The 19,665-nt window shown below is 40.1% G+C and overlaps 1 protein-coding gene across 2 annotated transcripts in view; it reads left to right on the forward strand.

Annotated features, from left to right (window-relative positions):
- The window catches only part of ARSK (arylsulfatase family member K), a 30,108-nt gene that overhangs the window by 3,471 nt on the left and 6,972 nt on the right, over positions 1-19,665 (forward strand). For both annotated transcript variants that reach the window (XM_054986864.1, XM_054986865.1), the window contains exons 4-6: positions 2,222-2,504; positions 8,613-8,784; positions 14,974-15,195. In XM_054986864.1, the coding sequence (XP_054842839.1) occupies positions 2,222-2,504; positions 8,613-8,784; positions 14,974-15,195 (677 nt within the window). The remainder of the gene's footprint in view (positions 1-2,221; positions 2,505-8,612; positions 8,785-14,973; positions 15,196-19,665) is intronic.

Raw genomic sequence — 19,665 nt, forward strand, 5'->3', positions numbered from 1 at the left:
AGTAACTCTGCTTAGGATTGCACTGTAAGGAACTATAATAATGCTGTATCAGATAAGGACATGGAGGATATTCATAAAACTACTCAGGCATCCCATGCCATGCAGTGAATGACTTAGTTTATGGGCATCTCCAAAAGCCACCCAAAGAAAGGCTATTCACAGACTCCAATGACAACTGACAGCTGGTTGTCAAGAAAACACTAAGATAATAAACACTTTACACCTGTGCCGAGAGACTGTCCCTATTAAAGGGACATTACATCACAGAAACATTAAACAATCCTCCCCCTAGAACTTCTAGAAATCGTCTGTGTAACTGGAAATATCTTTGTCACTGTTTTCAATGCTTGGGAACAATAAAATCAATGATAAACAGAGCAGGTATCTTAGAGATTTGTTTTCTTTTGTAGGAGTTTAGAGGCACTTCAGTGCTTCATAGTTATTTGTACTTCAAAAATTTACAGCCTTTCTCTTCACAATGCAGTTACTTGTTAGCACCTACGCAGAGCCTTTCTGAGGGTCATGGTTTGTGCTATATAATAAGGAGAAAATTACTAGATGAGTGTGCCACTTCTTCTCCAACATGTCTAGAGTTCTTCTGCGAAGCTCAAACTTAATATATAAATGTTACCTTATCCTCCTTTTGTAGGGAAGAGTACTATGTCGTTTTATGTGTGCAGTCAAAAGGCATGTTAGTCTTTATATTTATTATGCATTTAACTCTATAATTATTCATTACGAAGTACGAGAAAGTGAATAATAATGAAACTTCAAATGTTAAGTGCAAAAAGAATACTGATCTTTTTAATGAATATAATTGGTTGATTAAATGTCCTCAAGTCACGGGTTGGCAACTGAAAGTCTATGAGTCTACACTTTCATGTAATTTTATGGTATTATGGTATGTAGCTACATGTGAGAATCCTGTGGATGGATCCAAAGAGCACTGCTGAATGGATCTTTTCTGCTTCCCAGTGTTTGGGAGTCTCCCACAGTACCTGGGAAGTTGCTCCCAAGAGTCCAGAGACCTTCAGGAATAGTGTGAGGTGCTGTGTAGAGGGAGGAGATGCAGTTGCGGGAGGAATTCATGACAATTGCTGGGCGTCACTCTATGGATCGGTGAAAATACATTCCACCAGAGCTTGGATTTTTTAAGGATTTAACTGCTGGTAATTTTTTTTTCCAAATTAAGTTTCCTGTCTTCATGATTAGAGCAGGCTGTGTGAAGACAATAATCCTAGGCTGTTCAGGACTATGAGAAGGGAGGCCCAGCAAGGAGAATGGCCTGATTATAAAGAAAGATTGTAAAAGGAAACTCTTTTTCCAGTGGCAGACATTTAAGAACTGAAGACCTGAAACATTGCCATGAGCTACAGGAGCATACTGGTTCTGGAGTATTCTTGTTAGTTTCCTTTTCAGTACCAAAGCATTTTAGGTGTTTGGCACAAGGGATGGTGAGAGAACAATAATTGGTGGGGAAGTTTCCTATTTTGTTTTGCAATAAAAATATTTAGTATTGGTGATTTGGGGATAGAATAAAAATTGGGGGGGGTGCAAATAAACACAGGAGATGCCTTTCTCATTCAGAAGCTTTCACCTCAAACAGCATTTTTAATAAAAAAAATTTAAAAGGCAAAAAAAAATCCGTTTGGAAGTTGTGACAGGGTTAGCCACCTCGAGGACCAGACCTACCTGGGACCAGGGCAACTGCAGTCTGCAGGGAGTCAAGAGATGCTGGTGAGAGGGAAGGGAGCATTGAGAAGCTGCTCCCAGGAGCACAGAGCCTTCCTGTAGGAAGGGGGGGGTGCAAGCTACAGGAAAGGTGCTGTCAGCCAATTCCATGCATTGACTGTACAAAGCCCTGAATAAATGTATGCCATCAAACTGATGGTTGAGTCTAGCACATTCTTGGGGGTGAAAAGGAGCCCTGGCATCTGAACCTTTGCCTAACCTACCAGGGGCCCGGAGATCCAGACCACCTGGGCACCTTCCAGCCCTGCCACAGGTGTTCGGTTGGAAGGCATTAAAACAGAAACCCATAGGAAATTTTTCTCAGTTGTGTCCTGGAAGTCTAAACTTCTTCCTCATGTGACAAGCACTGATGTCTTGACACTGCTGTGCATAAAGAGGGGACATCTTGAAATATGAAAATTCTAACCATCTACCTGTGATTACATGTATTCTCAAATGACATTCACTGAATGGGTGTTCCTATTTTCAGTAATCGTGTAGAAGCTTGGACCCGAAATGTTGACTTTTTGCTTCAGCAAGAAGGCAGGCCTGTGGCAGAACTCACAGGTGACAAGAAATATGTGAGGGTTATGAAGAAAGACTGGGAGATCACTGATAAAGCAGCAACTTGGATAAGGAACAAGGCAACTAATTTGACACAACCTTTTGTTCTTTATTTGGGATTAAATTTACCTCACCCATATCCATCACCCTCTTCGGGAGAAAATTATGGATCGTCCACATTTCTGACATCTCCATATTGGCTTGAAAGGGTATGTAAATATATATATTTATAGTTTGAAATAGGTTTAACAATTGTGTTTATTAAGTTTGGTGTCTTCTTCAACTTTGTGTTATATTAATGTTACCAAGGACCCCTTTCTAGATGTGTGCTCTCTATCCCAGTTGCATCTTGGCGAAATTCATCTTGACAGCCATTTTAGGAGAAGGTGAGGTCAAGGTTCTCCTTAGTCAGGCTATACTAACGAGTGGCCAAAGTCTTGGGCAGGAGACCGATTCACTGATGGGACATCTGGATGTCTACCAGTTGCTGCAAGGATTCACAAAGCTGGGTACCCACCTCTGTCTATCAATGTAATTTTGTCAGTAAATGCAAGTCCTCTTGAGTGCAAAATCTAATTACAGTCAAGCTGCCAGGTGGCTTGACTACTTTTATTGACCTTGCCTAAATTTCTCCTACCAGCCTGCTAGCCTTCTTGTTCACCCAACATATTCCCCTGCCTGGATGCAATAACCGTTTGTTGTTTTTCTGGGAAGTTTCCCCAATTTAGTCTAAGTCTAGAAATCATAGATTCTCATATTGGACTCACCCTGAATTCCTGTACTTAATAATTTTTTGGTTTTCTTTTGTGTTGGCTCCTATAACTATTACTCCTCTGTCAGCAAAAGTGGTATCTACCTCTCTGCCTGCTCAGAGGCTGCCAACTCTGCTTTTCTTTCTTTGGGACTCTGGGACATTTCCTTACAATAAAGAAGCATCACTCTGCTGCCTTACTTTCCATTTTTTCCTGAGACCTTCGGAAGCTCTACCTAAAGTCCCCTACTATCGCTCTGTGGATCACTGAAACAGACAACGTACTCTATCCAGCTCAGAAGACAGAGGATAGGTAAACTCTTTCTCTGACCCTTTTCGCACTTACGGTTTAAACCGCCATTTATGAGCATTCGCCCCGATCGCAGTGGCTTCGGCATTGCACCTGTTCATTTCACACTGTCCACTGCAATTTCGATTTGGTGTCTGTGCTTCATTTCAAAACCTCAGTGCAATTTTGGGCTTTTGGGGCCTTGCAATTCACGTCACACTTTTTTAAAAAAAATTGAGCATGCGTAGTAACGTTTCAATGTTGGAACCCTTCCCCCCTTTTTGCTGATTGGGCTGTCCCCTGCCCACCGGAGAGACAATTGGTGGCAGAGTTCTGGGGGAAAACATTTACCACTCTCATTTTTTAAATCAAGCCAGGAAAGGGTTAAAATGCTGCCGATTAATCTCCTCCCAGGAAGCAGAGGCTTGTTTCCAAAGGGCTGTGCAAAATGCTTGGGTTTTTTCCTCCTCTTTGGCAAAGTCTGAAACATGCCTGGGAGGGAGGGAAAAGCAGCCATTTAATCCTTTCCTGGCTTTTAAAGCCAGGAAGAAAGTGCAGGAACATTACAACGTTGCAACCCATTCTTGTCTTTAAAAAGAAAAAAGAATGTGTGTGCATGCCCTAAGGGAGGAAGGAGAAAGCAGCTATTTAACACTTTCCTTGATTTTAAAGCTAGCAGGGAATTAGCAGCAAGCTTAGGAATCATTCCTGGCTTTTGAAAAAAAACAAACAGCATGCATACCGGGAGGAAGGAAACCAACGAAGAAGCAGCCTTATGACCCTCAGCTTGCTTTACTAAAAAAATGGTGGACAAGGAGTTCAGAGAGCTGAGGAGGGTGGGAGTGGTTAATTCTGCACAAACCAATCAGCTCCCAGGGAAAAGGAGAGGGGGGGGAGAGAAGCAAAAAGGAGGCAAAAGTGTTCACATTAGCAAAATGCGGGCCAGCTGCCAGTCGGCAGCGAACTTAAAAAAACATCGGGGTATGTCCGCAGGGGGAAAAATCGGGGATACAGCGGACAAAAAGCGGGACTGCATCCCATGACTGCTTTTAAGTGTGAAAACCTTGCAAACATGGGATGTGGAACAGGTACAAATGCGCTCTAAAAACCGAGTGCGAAATGTACCTCTGTTAATTCTTTTTCACTTGGAAACTCTCCTTTCACCTTCTTTAAATCACTCTCTCTCCAACTCCTCATGGCCATTCCTTGGTGCAGAATTCTCACTCAGGGAGAGGTTTGGCTCTCATTCTTCTGAAAACAATTTCACTGTTATGACTGAATACATTTTCAATTCCCGTATCCCTATATTTCTCTCAATAAATTCTAAACCTTGTTTTGGAAAAGATCTGGTTCTTTCGTGGTTACTAGTAGCCTATTAGAGGCACTTGGAGCTTGTTTGCACACTATCCAGATAAAGGTTCTTAAACCCCATGCTCTGGTCTACCCCACCCCCCACCCCCAGTTGTTAAGTGTGTCAGTTTTCCAAGGTAGCCAGGCTACGGAAGTGTGAAGAAGTTTCCCCTGACACTGAATGAATTCCCCCCAGTTGGTTGCAGATCTGGGTGATTGTCTTGAACCCAAGTGTTTATACAAGTTTAAGGATACAAGTGAAAGGGAGCATGTGTGGTAACATTAAATAGCAGGTTCTGAAAAGACGGCATATAAATTTCCTAAACAAATAAAACACAGTAAATAAATAATAAAAACATAGACCTTAATTGTGCTTCTAGATGATCATGGTCCAGGACCAGTCCAATAGGAGCTGGGCACATATGAATTAGCAACTCATCATAATAATCCTATTTCCCTAAGGCCTTTGAACATTGGAGATAAGTTAAGCAACCATTGTCCTTTATTTCTAGAGTAGCCTAGTTACCCTGAACAAAGCATGTAGGTATGGAGAATGGAAGAATTAAATGGAACCAAATTGATCACACATACAGTCCTTTGGTTAACATTTTTGACTTTTATAAGAGCATATCTGCTGCCAAAAGTGGCATGTACATGTATGTGAAATACAGTTCTTATTGAATTACAAAATAATATATTTTCTTACATAATCCCTATATTGCTCTTGGAGACAGGGGAGCGCCATAGGCTTGATTTTCTATAAGGTCATAGATGCAGGAGTCTTTAGGTGCTGCTAAAACTCCTTGGAACTTTAAAAATGTACAAAGTGAGATCCACACTTACTTTTTGTATGCCTTTTCATGGTATTGACCCCAACATGGATGAGGAGTCAAACTGTTCTGTTTTAGCCTCCTCTCCCTGCCTTCCTTTCTGATTCCCATTTCCTGGGGGTTTCAAACCTCTCAACCACTCCAAGTCCCACACTTTCCCAAGTAAAATGCTTTATGAGCTAAGTCTTAGGTAATAGATCAGGGCCATGTCCCTTTAAGGCCAGATCCAACATCTCCTAAGTAAACAAAGAGGCATAGTTATAGCCATGGCTGCCAAGAGGCCACCCTATGGTAGTGGCTGCAGAAGGAATGATAGCACATGTTCAGATTTGGGTGATCCCTGTGTTCAGAAGCCTAGGGTCCCTTCTGGCAGTGGAATCTGACCAGGTTGTAGTTGGATATGGACCTGGTGCACAGGTCTTGCTATCACAATTTCCAGTCTGCATCAATTTACATGTAAAACATATTTTTCCTAGTGCAGTACTGAATGTTGCATGAATTGACCTTTCCTGGAATGGTTGCAATTTAATATAAGCAATGGTTTTATTTCCTTCCATTTCCCTTCTGGTTGGCTTTCTAATCTAGTTATTTGCCTTATTCCATTCTAGAGCAAAAAGCGACATCTGCCTATTTGTCCATAGGAAGCCAGAGAGTACTCTTTTTCCATGCGGAGGAATCAACTATTCCTGTTTATTTGTGTTCCTTTTGTATTGTTCCCAGATGCTGTTTTACTGTGGTCACAACACTCTCCAAGACCATGACTCCAACTGCTAAATGGCAGTAATTCAGCAGAATGTTTTAAAGGAAACATTCGTTCCATTTCTTCATAGCACATCTTCAGTGCACATTGATGCTTAAAATCTATTGCTGGAATAAACCAAGGTTGTACTATCTGAGAAGTTTAGCTGTTTAGATTATTTCTTGGCATAGCCTTTCTCACATTTTATTATAATGTACACTAATGCATTCTACATGGGACAAATTACACATTACATTTTTAACAAGGTTGGTCAGGGCTCCACTCTGGCTCTGAGCAAGGGGCAGTTTGGCATGTATACCACTTGGGCTGTTCATGAAATGTTACTGCCTAAGGGGGCATGCCATATCCCTTCTTCGTAGTAATGAAGTCTTTGGGTCAAGGATAACAGCACATTATTCAGTGGATACCTCATGATGCCCACTTATAATTTTGTTTAGAGTGTGAATGCTTTACTTGCACTATCACCAAGGGATACCATAGACTTTGGGGTGGATCCTAGAGCATCACCCTGACATGGTAATGTTGCTTCTGGGTTCGTGCCAGAAGTGATATCACTGTGTTGGCATGACACCAATTTACCTGCACAGAGCAGAATTGGAAGCCTGGGTTTCTAAAATGGGAGGTCTCCCACCAAAGGGGGACACTGGTACCAGTATTATCTGCCTTTTTTGTTTTTTCCTCAGCAGACTCTCTTCCCCTCCCCAATCTTCAACTTTCCTTTTTTACCTTTTCTGTTCATTCTCTCTCCAGTTTTTAACTTCCCTTCCTCATACTTTTACCTTTTTTTGTATGCCTCTCTCCTCCCTCCCCTGTGCTAACACTAACTGCAACCTGGAATCCTCAGCAACGTTGTTTGGAGGTTGCCTAGCAACTCCCAAAATGGCTGCACAGATCTCACAATGTAGTCTCATGAAATATCCATGGCACATTTTTGTTTAAAAAGCAGACATTATTTTTATGACTGTTTAGGTATTTCTAACGCCAAATGTATTTTTTTAATTTTATATTTTTCTACAAACCTAGTGCTTCTCTCCATGTGCTATCAACAAACCATACTCCCTCATCCAACTCTTATGGATGAGGCTGGAGTGGCATTCTATATCTTCTCTCTCTCTACTTGTGAAAGTTATTGATGTGGTGATTTTATATTTATCTATGATATGAGTACATTCTGGATGTTTAGGTTTCTTATGCTACTTATCTATGCAACCTCAGATCTGGCAACAGCTTAAATTCACAGAATTTCTTCAGGTGCAAGTTTGGTTTCTCTGCACTCTGTGGAGTAGAACTAGAGACAGCCTCATTCACTACTGGAGCTTCCTGGGGATAGCTGTGAACATCTGCCTCCAGCTGTGGCATTGTATACATTGACAACAACTGATTTGCATTCAGGCTTAATCAGAGCTTGAGGGCTTGCTATCAGAATGGCAAACTGGTATGAAGCAAAATATTTGGTGTGTAAACAAGGTAGCTGTTTCCTCTGAGTCCAAAGGTCTCCATGCACCAAGTAGGGCTTTTGACACCCCCGCCCCCTTTAAACACTAAGTTGCCATGGTGTATGATCAGGCTACTTTGTGGGAGAAAAGTTAAACAAGCAAAACTCTGTTGGAATGGAGTAGTTAGTTTCATATCCTTGGGACTGTGTACTACATTGTTTGGAATAGAGCTTAGCATTAAATCAAACTCTTTATTCATTAGATGGATCAGTTTAAACCATGGTACACTATGTTGCTAAGCAGATGGTGTGTAGTGCAGTATATCAGCTGGAGCCATCTTCCAGGCCTACAGTTTTCCTAGACACATTAAGCTATAATAAACAGGGAAAATCAAGTTCAATTCTGTAGGAAGACGTTTCATTTTAGACAATTTACACATAAATGTGTGTGATTAGAGTTTCATTTTGGCTTTTGTACTTTTTCTTTCCTGAATTCTAATTTTGTAGTTATTTTTTAAAAATGAACATGATATTTCATTTGAGGGTTTCCTCCCAGCAAATATACCTTTTTCACAAAGAGGACTATACATTTAAATCCATATGGGATAGATCCAGCCTTTTTAAAAATTTGGTCTTACTCAGTTCCTTTCCTCAATACAACCCCTGTCCTACATGGGTTCTCATGATCCCCAGCATAGCCTCTTTTATGTGTTGGAAGGGGACCCCCTTGGCTTGAACCAAATATTGAAGCTGCCCTTGCAATTGAACCAACAGTCTAACAAAGTGAAATTACCATTTTATAACACTTACATTTGGTCAGCGTGTGTAACTTGTGGCACCTGCTTGAAAGCTGCTGCCAGACTGTAATGTTTGCCTAGCTGATGTCTTTCTTCTTTTGCTAGGTAATATATAAAGCCATCAGGATTCCAAAATGGTCTCCACTTTCAGAGATGCACCCAGTAGATTATTATTCTTCTTACACCAAAAACTGCACTGGGAAATTTACACAGAAAGAAATTAGAGATATCCGAGCACATTATTATGCCATGTGTGCAGAGACTGATGCCATGCTTGGTAAGAGCGAGCCTAGAACATAATTCACATCAATATCTAAATGTATTTCTTAATAATATTACAATGAAGAAATTTACTGGAATGATCCTGACCAGATACAAGGGTACATACTTGAAAGTCTTAAGATTGTAGTCTGTTTATTTTGTTTTTGAAGCACACAATGTAGGCCTTTTCTGGAAAAGTAGCTCAAGGTGTGTGATACAAGAGTTTATTTAATATTTTATTTATTTAGACTTCTATGCTGTTCTATACACAAAGTTCAAAAGTAATGCATGAAAAAGGATGGTTGAGATATTCAGGCCTGTGGCAATGTCTCATGCATAGTTAAGGGGCAAGACCATGTCTCTTGGGAGCTTGTCTGGCACCATGCAAACATCTTTGGTGAGCCGGATGATCATACCTGAGCAGTTTGCTGTTTCAACCACTTTTGGGAGGTGGAAAGGGCCACAAAGATGAGATAAATCATACATGCAATGTACATGTAACATTTCCAGCTACACAAGACATTACTCATGGAGTGCTACTTAGAGAGTGGGGGTTCTAGTCTGCTACAGACATTACTATATGCCTGGATGGCTGACCTGGGTCTGTGTGGCTCAGAGTATTGCAAAAGGAGTATTGAGCATTTTCCTATTTGAGGTATAATTCTGACAGGATGGTATTGGTGAGGAAATGCCATTTCAGTTGGTCTAATCTAATCATTCAGTTGCATGTACCTAATACATAAAAGAGGGCTTCTGGATTAGTTCAAACACCCTCTTGTTCATCATTCTTGTTTCAGTGAAATCATTGAAATTGTCATGTTGAGATTTTTTCACAGTATGATTAAAACAAAATCTGAGCTTGTTGAATCAGATTCAGCTCCATTACTTTTTTTTTTTGAAAAAATTTTATTGGGTTAGAATCCGTTATTTTTACATTTACATTCAATTTTCCCCAAATTTTTCATTTCTAACCCCCTCCCTTTCCCCCCCTTTTGTTGACTTCCAACAGTTTTCCAACCCTTTGTCCCTTTTTCCCTTACTTCTATTAAATTCCTCTATCTAAAACAAATATATATTCTCCATTAAGCAGTACATCCTTAACTATTTTTCTTATTATATACCCAAACTGTAAGTCTTTGTTTCCATCTTAGATAAACAATTTATCCCATTTTCCATTTTTAAATATTTCTATATATCGTAAACCTATATATCATAAACCATAAAAATCTTACACATTTAAATCAAACAATTTGACTTATTCTCTATATATTACTCATTCTGTCTTTTTATGGTAATTCTATATAACTCTCATCACATAGTCAATCAATTTGACTCGTCTATACCTTCAGACATTCAGTTTGGTGCATTATACAAATCTTATCAAAGAAAGAAAATATTGTTGGTTACTCAATTCTTATATTTAATCCTTATAGTTAATTTTCTATCAATATTCTATTTATTAACCTATATATATCTATATATATGTCAATCTGTTAATCTAACTGCTTATAGATTCACATTTATCTCTTCTCCCCCCGGTAAAGTCACCCCCCTCTACATTTTATTATACTTCAGTAGTTCTCAAACTGCCACAGTTTTCCTCCCACCTCCCATTTCTTCTCCAAATATTGTTTCAGTTTCTCCCAGTCTGTGTTAAACTGCCCTGAGTCCAGATTTCTCAGTTTTCTTGTCATCTTGTCCATTTCAGCCATGTACAGCAATTTGTAGATCCAATCTTCGATAGTTGGCACTTCCTGTACTTTCCATTTTTGCGCGTACAATAGTCTAGCTGCTGCCGTCATATAAAATATCAGCGTCCTGTGATGGGCTGGAATTCCCTCCATTCCCAAGTTCAGTAGCAGGAGTTCTGGGTTCTTATTAATTTGAAATTGTAAAATTTCACTCATTTCTCTTATTATTACCCCCCAGTACTGCCTGGCTACCTCACACGACCACCACATATGATAGAGGGAGCCCTCATGTTTCCTACATTTCCAGCATTTATTAGAAGTGTTCAAATTCCCTAGCGCAACGATAGATCATGTACCAACGATAGATCATTTTGTAGATGTTCTCTTTGATATTTGTACATGTCGTAGTCTTCCACAAGTATTCCCATGCCTCCATTGTTATTTCTTTATTAAAATTTATAGCCCATTTCACCATTTGTGTTTTAACTGTCTCATCCTCAGTATACCATTTCAACAGTACTTGGTATACCTTGGATATTCTTTTCTTGTCCTCTTTAAGAAGGGTCTGCTCTAGCTCCGAATTCTCTATTCGTATACCTCCTTTTACAGAGTCCGAGTTATACAAATCTCTGATCTGTCTATACTGGAACCAATCGTAATTAGGTGATAGTTCCTCTTGCGTCTTTATTCTAAGTTTAGATGCTTCTACTTTAGTTATTTCTTTGTACGTTAAACATTGTCGTTCATTATCAACAGCTCTCGGGTCTATCACCTCATATGGAACCACCCACCAAGGAGTTCCTTCTTGTAAATAAATTCTGTACTTCTTCCAGATTGTGTATAAACTTCTCCGTACAAAATGGTGCAGGAACATCGAGTTGACCTTTACTTTGTTGTGCCATAGGTATGCGTGCCATCCAAATATTTTTTTGTATCCCTCTAGGGCTAATAATTTCTTGTTCTTTAATGTCATCCACTCTTTCAGCCAAACTAGGCAGATTGCATCATGATAAAGTCTCAGGTTGGGCAGTTGCATTCCGCCTCTTTCCTTTGCATCTTGTAACACTTTCATTCTCACTCGAGGCTTCTTGCCTGCCCATACAAAATCTGATATTTTCCTCTGCCATTTTTCAAATTGTTTAGAGTCTCTGATGATTGGTATTGTCTGTAGCAAAAACATCACTCTTGGTAACACATTCATTTTGATTGCTGCAATCCTACCCAACCATGACAGATTGAGCCTATTCCATTTGATCAAGTCTCTCTCAATCTGAGTCCATAATTTTTCATAATTATTCTTGAATAAATCTATATTCTTTGCAGTCAGTTCAATTCCCAAATATTTCACCTTACTTGTTACTTCACAGTCCGTTGTTTCCATTAACAGTTGTTGTTTCTGCTTAGTCATATTTTTACATAGTATCTTTGACTTCTTTTTGTTGATATAGAAACCTGCCAAGTCTCCAAACTCCTTGATCTTATCCATCACTTTTGGCATGTTCTCCAATGGGTCCTCTACGATTAACATTATATCATCCGCGAATGCTCTGACCTTGTATGAGTAGTCCTTTATTTTTATTCCTCGAATTTCCTCGTCTTGTCGTATTTGTATCATCAGGATCTCCAATACTAAAATGAACAACAGTGGAGACAACGGGCAACCTTGTCTTGTTCCTTTACTTATAATCAGTTTCTTAGTCAATTCATCGTTCACCACAATTGCTGCGGTCTGGTCTCTGTAGATTTCCCTAATTGCTCTGATGAATCTTTCTCCTAATTGTAGCTTTTCCATAGTGGCAAACATAAAGTCCCAGTTTAAATTGTCAAATGCCTTTTCAGCGTCAACAAAGAAGAAACCAACCTCTTTATCACAACGCTTATCATAATATTCAATAGCATCAATCACTGTCCTTAAATTGTCTCTTATTTGTCTGTCTGGCAAAAAGCCTGCTTGCTCCTCCTCTATAACTTCCGAAAGCCACCCCTTCAGTCTCTCCGCCAGTATCTTCGCAAAAATTTTATAGTCATTGTTGAGTAACGATATAGGTCTGTAATTTTTCACATTAGTCAAATCTTGGCCCTCTTTTGGGATCAATGATATGTTCGCTTCAGACCAAGTGTCTGGAATCCTTTGATCCCTTAGAACTCCATTGATCACCTCCTTTAGGAATGGTGCCAGCTCATTGGCCATAGTCTTATAAAATTTAGCTGTAAGTCCATCTGGCCCTGGCGCCTTTCCTAGATTTGCAGATTGTATTGCCTTACTTATTTCCTCATCCGTTACTTCACTATTCAGTTTATTTCTCCAAGCGTCCGAGATTTCTGGTAGCGTCATTTTCTCCAGGTATGACGCTATTGAGTCTTTATTTATCTCTTTCTTGTTGTACAGTTTAGCGTAGAATTTATAAAAGGCTCTACTAATGGTAGTCTGTTCCAAATACGTTTTGTCATCTTCACAAATTTTATTTATTGTTTTCTTTTCCCTTCTCTTCTTCAGTTGCCATGCCAGGTACTTCCCAGGTTTATTTGCACCCTCAAACGCTTTCTGATTCAGCCTTTTGAGATTCCACTCCAATTCTTTATTGCTCATTGCTGTTAGCTGTTCTTGCAATATTTTAATTTCCTGGTATAATTTCTTTTTCCCTGGTCTCTTTTTTAACTGTATTTCCTTAGCTTTTATTTTCTCCTCAATCTCTTGTCTCTTCTCCTCTTTCTTCTTTCTTGCTCTACCATTTAAGTCCATTAGTATGCCCCTTATAACCGCCTTGTAAGCATCCCAAACTTTATCAGTTGGTACTTCTTTATTCACGTTGTATTGTATGAAAAACTTTGTCTCTCTTCTCAATATTTCCATATTCTCTTTTTCCTGTAGCAAGTCCTCATTTATTCTCCATGCTTTCCTTTTTCCCCTTTTCCCTAATTTCCACATAATTGGGTTATGATCTGAGCCTACCATCGGCATTATTTCTACATCTTTAGTCCATAACGCCAAATCTTTTGAGGCCCAGATCATGTCAATTCTTGATAGTGTGGAGTGCCTTGCAGAATAAAAAGTAAACTGTCTACTTTTAGGATATTCTCTCCTCCATACATCTTCAAGAGTCTCTTGTTGAATCAGCTCAAAAAAGAGCTTTGGTAATAGTCCTCTTTTCTTTTGTGCCATTGTAGTCTTTTTATCCAGTTCCAAGTCCGTCACTCCATTGAAGTCTCCAGCAAGAATTATCTGATCATATGAAAGATCGTCTAAATGCTTCCTCAAATCCTCAAAGAAGCTCTCTTTTGCACCATTAGGTGCGTAAATTCCGACTACCAACACTCTCTTTAGGTTCCAAGTACATTCCACTGCTACAAATCTGGCTTCCACATCTTTCATTATGAATTTTGGTTGTAGCTCCTCTTTTACATACAACACCACTCCTCTTTTTTTCTTACTTGAGGCCGCTACAAAGTCCTTGCCCAATTTTCCCAGTTTTAAATATTTTACATCCTGTTTTCGAATATGAGTCTCTTGCAAACAAACAATATCACATTTTTGTTTTAGTAGCCAGTGAAAAATATTTTTTCTCTTATTCAGTGAATTTAGTCCATTTACATTCCAAGATAATACTTTACACTCCATATTCATAATCTTGTTGGTAAGTCTTTTTCATTGTCCCTTATAAATCGCTCCATCTCCTGCTCAGATCTGATACGCTTTTTGGCACCTCCAAATTCGAAGGACAAACCCTCTGGGAGCTCCCATCTGTACCTAATTTTTATGTCCTTCAGCATCTGGATTAGCGCTTTATATTTTTTCCGATCTAGTAACACTGATCTGGGTAGTTCCTTCATTATAATGATTGTCTTGCCATCGATCTCCAATGGATCTTGAAACTGTTTAGTCACAATCTTCTCTTTCATGTTTCTTGTTGTAAATTGTACAATCACATCTCTTGGTACTTTCCTCTGGGTTGCAATTCTCGAGTTCACACGATATGCCACATCTAGGATAGCCACAACTTCCTCCTCCTCCTTCCCCAGGTATTCAGCTAACACCTCCGTCATCTAGATTCAGCTCCATTACTAAGCATTTAGTGATTTTAGTTCTTCTGCCAGTTCCAGACTGTTGTAGCATCCTTAGAAATCTTTATGAAAGATGTGAAATGGAGCCTTCAAAAGCAGATTGCTGAGAGTTTTCAGTCACACCTCCTCAAAATCCATATTTGCAATAGAGTTTTCTGCAGGTACAGAAACCTTTGGTGATATTTTTCTATGGGAAAAATTCACTCAAAGCTCCTGGGAACAAACAACTGTGGCCTTCATGGCTCCCCATCATCAAATTCCCTTCCATCTCCCAGGAGTTTTGGAACCCCTGAAAACAGCAAGGAAACCTGTCTAAAGGAGAGCATAGCTGACTTTTACTGAATGCTTTCTGTGATCCAGAGCTACATCCTCATGACCTGCTTTTATTTATACAGATGTTTAATTAATCTCTTGAAAGTAGTTATTAAAAATTTCCTTGCTTTTTGTTACAGGTGAGATAATTTCTGCTCTGTGTGAAACTGGACTACTCAAAAGAACTCTTGTCATATTTACTGCAGATCATGGAGAACTTGCTATGGAGCATAGACAGTTTTATAAAATGAGCATGTATGAAGCAAGTTCTCATATTCCTCTCCTAATAATGGGGCCAACCATTAAGTCTCAACTCGTATCCAGTGTGGTGTCACTTGTGGATATCTATCCTACTATGCTTGGTAAGCAGCATTTCTACTGAAAAAAAGAATCACTTAACTATAATGACTTTCAGAATCAAAATAACTTGCAGTTACCATTAGACATGGGCACGAACGGAAACAAACAAACACCCTGTTCGTTGTTCATTGCCAACAATGAACAACGAACATGGATGAACATGAACTGTTCCCGAACATGTTCGTTGTTTGTGGGGGCCAGAACCACCCCCACCCCAAACCCCCCCGCTTAGCCCCCCCTCAAACCCACTTACCTGGCCCTTTAAAGATCCCTTTAAACTATCAGCTGGCAGGCGGCAGGGGAGATTCCCCCCTGCCACCTGCCAGCTGATAGTTTAAAGGGCCCTGTCCTGGCAAAAACAGCAGTGTCTGCCGTCAACTACTTTGAGGGGTTACCAAATGACCTTCCCAATGCCCATTACCCACCAAATTTGCAGGGGACATAGTTCTCACTGTCCTCTGAAGACCCCCCAAGTTTCAGAGAGATTGCACCCTGGGAAAGGCATGATCCACGGGTCTCCCCCTCGGCTGTCATTTTCACCGTGGCAAAAACAGCAGTGTCTGCTGGCACTACTTTGAGGGGTTACCAACTGACCTTCCCAATGTCCATTACCCACCAAATTTGCAGGGGACATAATCCTCACTGTCCTCTGAAGACCCCCCCCCCAAGTTTCAGAGAGATTGCACCCTGGGAAAGGCATGATCCACGGGTCTCCCCCTTGGCTGTCATTTTCTCTTCACCGTGGCAAAAACAGCAGTGTCTGCTGTCACTACTTTGAGGGGTTAAGGCCAGAAGGAGTTCAGAGTTCAGTCCCTGCCTGTTGCCAGGGGAATTGATTGAAAGGCGCCAGACTGTCTGGTTTGACCAATGGCTGACGAAGGCAATGAACAAGGCTTGCAACGACCACTTGTTCGTTTAGAATCGGGCCTCACAAACGGCTTGTTAGTGAACAGACGAACGGGCTGTTCGTGGTTTTTTTTCCATTCGTAATGCTGTTCGTGCCCATGTCTAGTTACCACCTTTGCAATCTGCCATCTTGATTATTATATAGGAGTTTTCACTTCATGGATAGCAAGGTGAACAATTTATACGGTGAGTCATTTAACATCATAGCTTATGAGTTACATTGCTTCTGCTCAATAGACCTGATTTGTGTCTTCAATAAAATGGGCCCCAAACATTGCTCCCTTGCAGTACAATCCTCCTTGTGTCTAAGTGACAAAGGGGTGCTATAAATAACATAAATAAAAAACTGTCAAGAGAGTATGCTGGTAGATCAATGTTGGGCATCTATTACAATAGTGCTTTATGGTATTGCTGATGACAAACCATTCCCCAAAGAGGGAACTAGAAGGGGAACTAAAATTGACCAGTCCAACTAAGGTTTGGAAGAGCAACTAGTCAGTTGGAAGGCTGATTTGCATGATACAAAATCCATGCAGCGGATATGCGGCAGCCACAAAGACTTCAGATAAATGTGTGTGTTATGACCTGTACTTTCTTTGGGGTAGATTTTTCTTTTTAATCTTCCCCTTACACCCTCTGGGTAGTTTGCTGCCACCAGGAATATATTATTCCAAAATATTTTATTCAAATTTCCCCTTTAGTAACGTGTTTAAGCGTCAGGCTCCTTCGTGGTTCTATGTGGCCCCGAGGATATGAATGGGATATAGCAATGACAGCTACACTGGGATATAACAAAACAAAATAAATGTTTATTTTTCAAGAAGCGTATTGGTTTCATAAAAGTAGTTCTTAGTTCTTAAAGTTACTTCCTATAAACTCATTCACACAGATCTCTTCTAAGGCTTCACGCACAGTTAGCCTCCTTCACTAGACTCAATAGTTCTCTCACAAATACTTCAAATATAGGCAGCACACAGCTAGCCTCTCTTTCTCTGACTCTCATTCACAGAAATATTAAACCTGCTCAGGCAGCACACAGCTGGCCTCTCTTTCCCTGACTGAGTGTCCTTTCACAAACATGCTCAGGTTCCACACAGGTTATATTTCTGTCATAAATACTTCAGTATACTCAGGCAGCACACAGCTAGCCTGCTTTCTTCTGACTCCCACCTTTCTCCCTGCACTGTCAGTCTCAACTGCATTCACTCCGCCCACACTCTTAGTCATCAACCAATCACATCACTCACTCTTCCCTCTCTCACCCCCACTCTTCACCTAGCTCAAATCAAGCATTTAAAGACACATGCACACATTTACTTGGAATCATTACAATGTGCCTGGAGTTCTGACATGGGCACTTGTTCCCAGGCATACAATAGCTCAGTTTGAATCAGGATCACAAAGAGAAGGGGCTTCAACTCTCCCCCTTGCATACTGTTTTCCCCAACATGAAACAGCCATGGAAAGCCACTATTGGGAATACTTACGTATAGCTATCAGAATATGTAAATTTCCCAAATGGACAAATAGCAAATTCCCAAGGCCATTTCAGGTTAGGAAAGAGGTGCCAGGGGAAGGCACGTGCCTGGGAATTAATCCAGGAAGTAGCAGCAGCAATAGTAATTAGGAGGAAAAACCTTGTCCTGTTGACTGCTTCTTCAGCATGAATAAAGGTAACAAATGGGGTGGGGGGGATAGTTTCACAGTAAGATGGGGGGATTTATTGAATACATCTGTTGAAAGTGGGGAGAAATAGAATTTGTAATGTTTGAATTGATCCTCACATGCAGTCCATTTGGCAAAGAGCGTAAGTAAACATCTGCTCTGCTACGCATAGATTACAAAATGCATATTTTTTCTCTTATGGCAGTTGATAATACTGTTGGAAAAAATGGATTGTGAAGGAGTCCAAGGGACAAATAAAATATATTTAAATAAATGCAACATTGTAGTCCTAGTAATAATAATAACATTTGATTTATATACTGCTCTTCAGGATGACTTAACACCCACTCAGAGCGGTTTACAAAGTATGCCATTATTATCCCCACAACAAAACACCCTGTGAGGTGGGTGGGGCTGAGAGAACTCCTAGAAGCTGTGACTGACCCAAGGTTACCCAGCTGGCTTCAAGTGGAGGAGTGGGGAATCCAACCCGGTTCTCTAGATTAGAGTCCCGCACTCTTAACTACTACACCAAACTGGCTCTTAATGGCAATGGTGGTTTTATGATCCAAATAAAGTAAACAAGCTTCTAAATTACTTTTCAGTCACTTTGAATTTGGAACATATAGCATTCTACTGCATTACACATTCTTGTGATTAAAAAAAATACTGGTGAGAGAAATATCCCCAAAAAACCTTAATTGTGAGACTTCACCTTTTTCATTTAAGTTTGTTGCCATTATTCATGTTAAAGAAGCAGCAGATAGGACAGGCTTTTTTCTTTTAATTACTACTGCTTCTTTTTCCTAGATTAATTATGCAGGCTTTTCTGGCCAAGTGGGAATCATGTACTAACTAGGATGAAACAATGATGCTGCATAGACAATCAGATTTGGCTATATGACAGTGGCACTACAGGCAGATTAAGTTAACTCTGTGCGTGTGTGCGTGTGTGTGCGCGCGTGCGTGTATTTTGTGCCGTCAAGTTGTCTCCAACCTATGGCAACCCTATGAATGAAAGACCTCCAAAATGTTAACTAAGTTAACTGAGAGTAACAATAATGCCAATCAGCAATCACCTAATAATAGTGATGCCACAGGCATTCCGATATGTCTGCACCAGTCATACTCAATCTGGGGCTTGGGAGCCATATCTGCCCTCTGTAACTCTTCTGAGCACCATTGCCCCAATATGACACCTGCCCCATGTTTCAGGAAAGTGAGCAAGGGCCTTGCCTGATAGGGCTTGTAGTTGGCTGTTGGTTCCTTCCTCAAATCAGCTGCCAAGAGGAACAGATAAGCTGTGAACCTCTCTGAGGTGCAGGAATCATGACTGGGATGGAAGTTCATGTGGCTCTTTTGGTTACCGATAATTGTAAACTTGGCTCTCTGTTAGCCACAGAGGGAGTACCCCTTTTCTACATGATTATGTAATAGATGACAAGGAAAGTCACGGCAAGGGCAATGCTTTCAGAAAAGGAGAACAAAGCAATCAGTGAAGGGGGAGTTCTTCAACACTGCTCAAAAAATTCATGAAAACACCAAGTACTTTCTGCCCAAGCCTACATTTTAATCAGAGGCCATGATTTAACATTACTAATCAGTTGAGTCATACAGTGCATATTTTAATTCATCTCTAGCTATCCCTTCTTGTTGGTGTCTTTTTTGTTCCAACTGTATTTTTTTTCTGTCTTCCTGAAGTTTGTATTTTTAAATCACTGTCCTTCCTGTTCTGTGAGTCTCCATATGTTCTGCTGGTTCTTCCTTCCTGTAATCAAAATGTTAAAAAAAAATAAAAACTTCAATCAAGAAGAATTAATTTATTTAGATGACTAACAAAAACAAATAATGAATGTTATTTTCTTAGCCTTGGACTGTTATAAATAGATTTGTATCTTCTC

Source organism: Eublepharis macularius, chromosome 8 (genome assembly GCF_028583425.1).
Source record: "Eublepharis macularius isolate TG4126 chromosome 8, MPM_Emac_v1.0, whole genome shotgun sequence".
Lineage (NCBI taxonomy): Eukaryota > Metazoa > Chordata > Lepidosauria > Squamata > Eublepharidae > Eublepharis > Eublepharis macularius.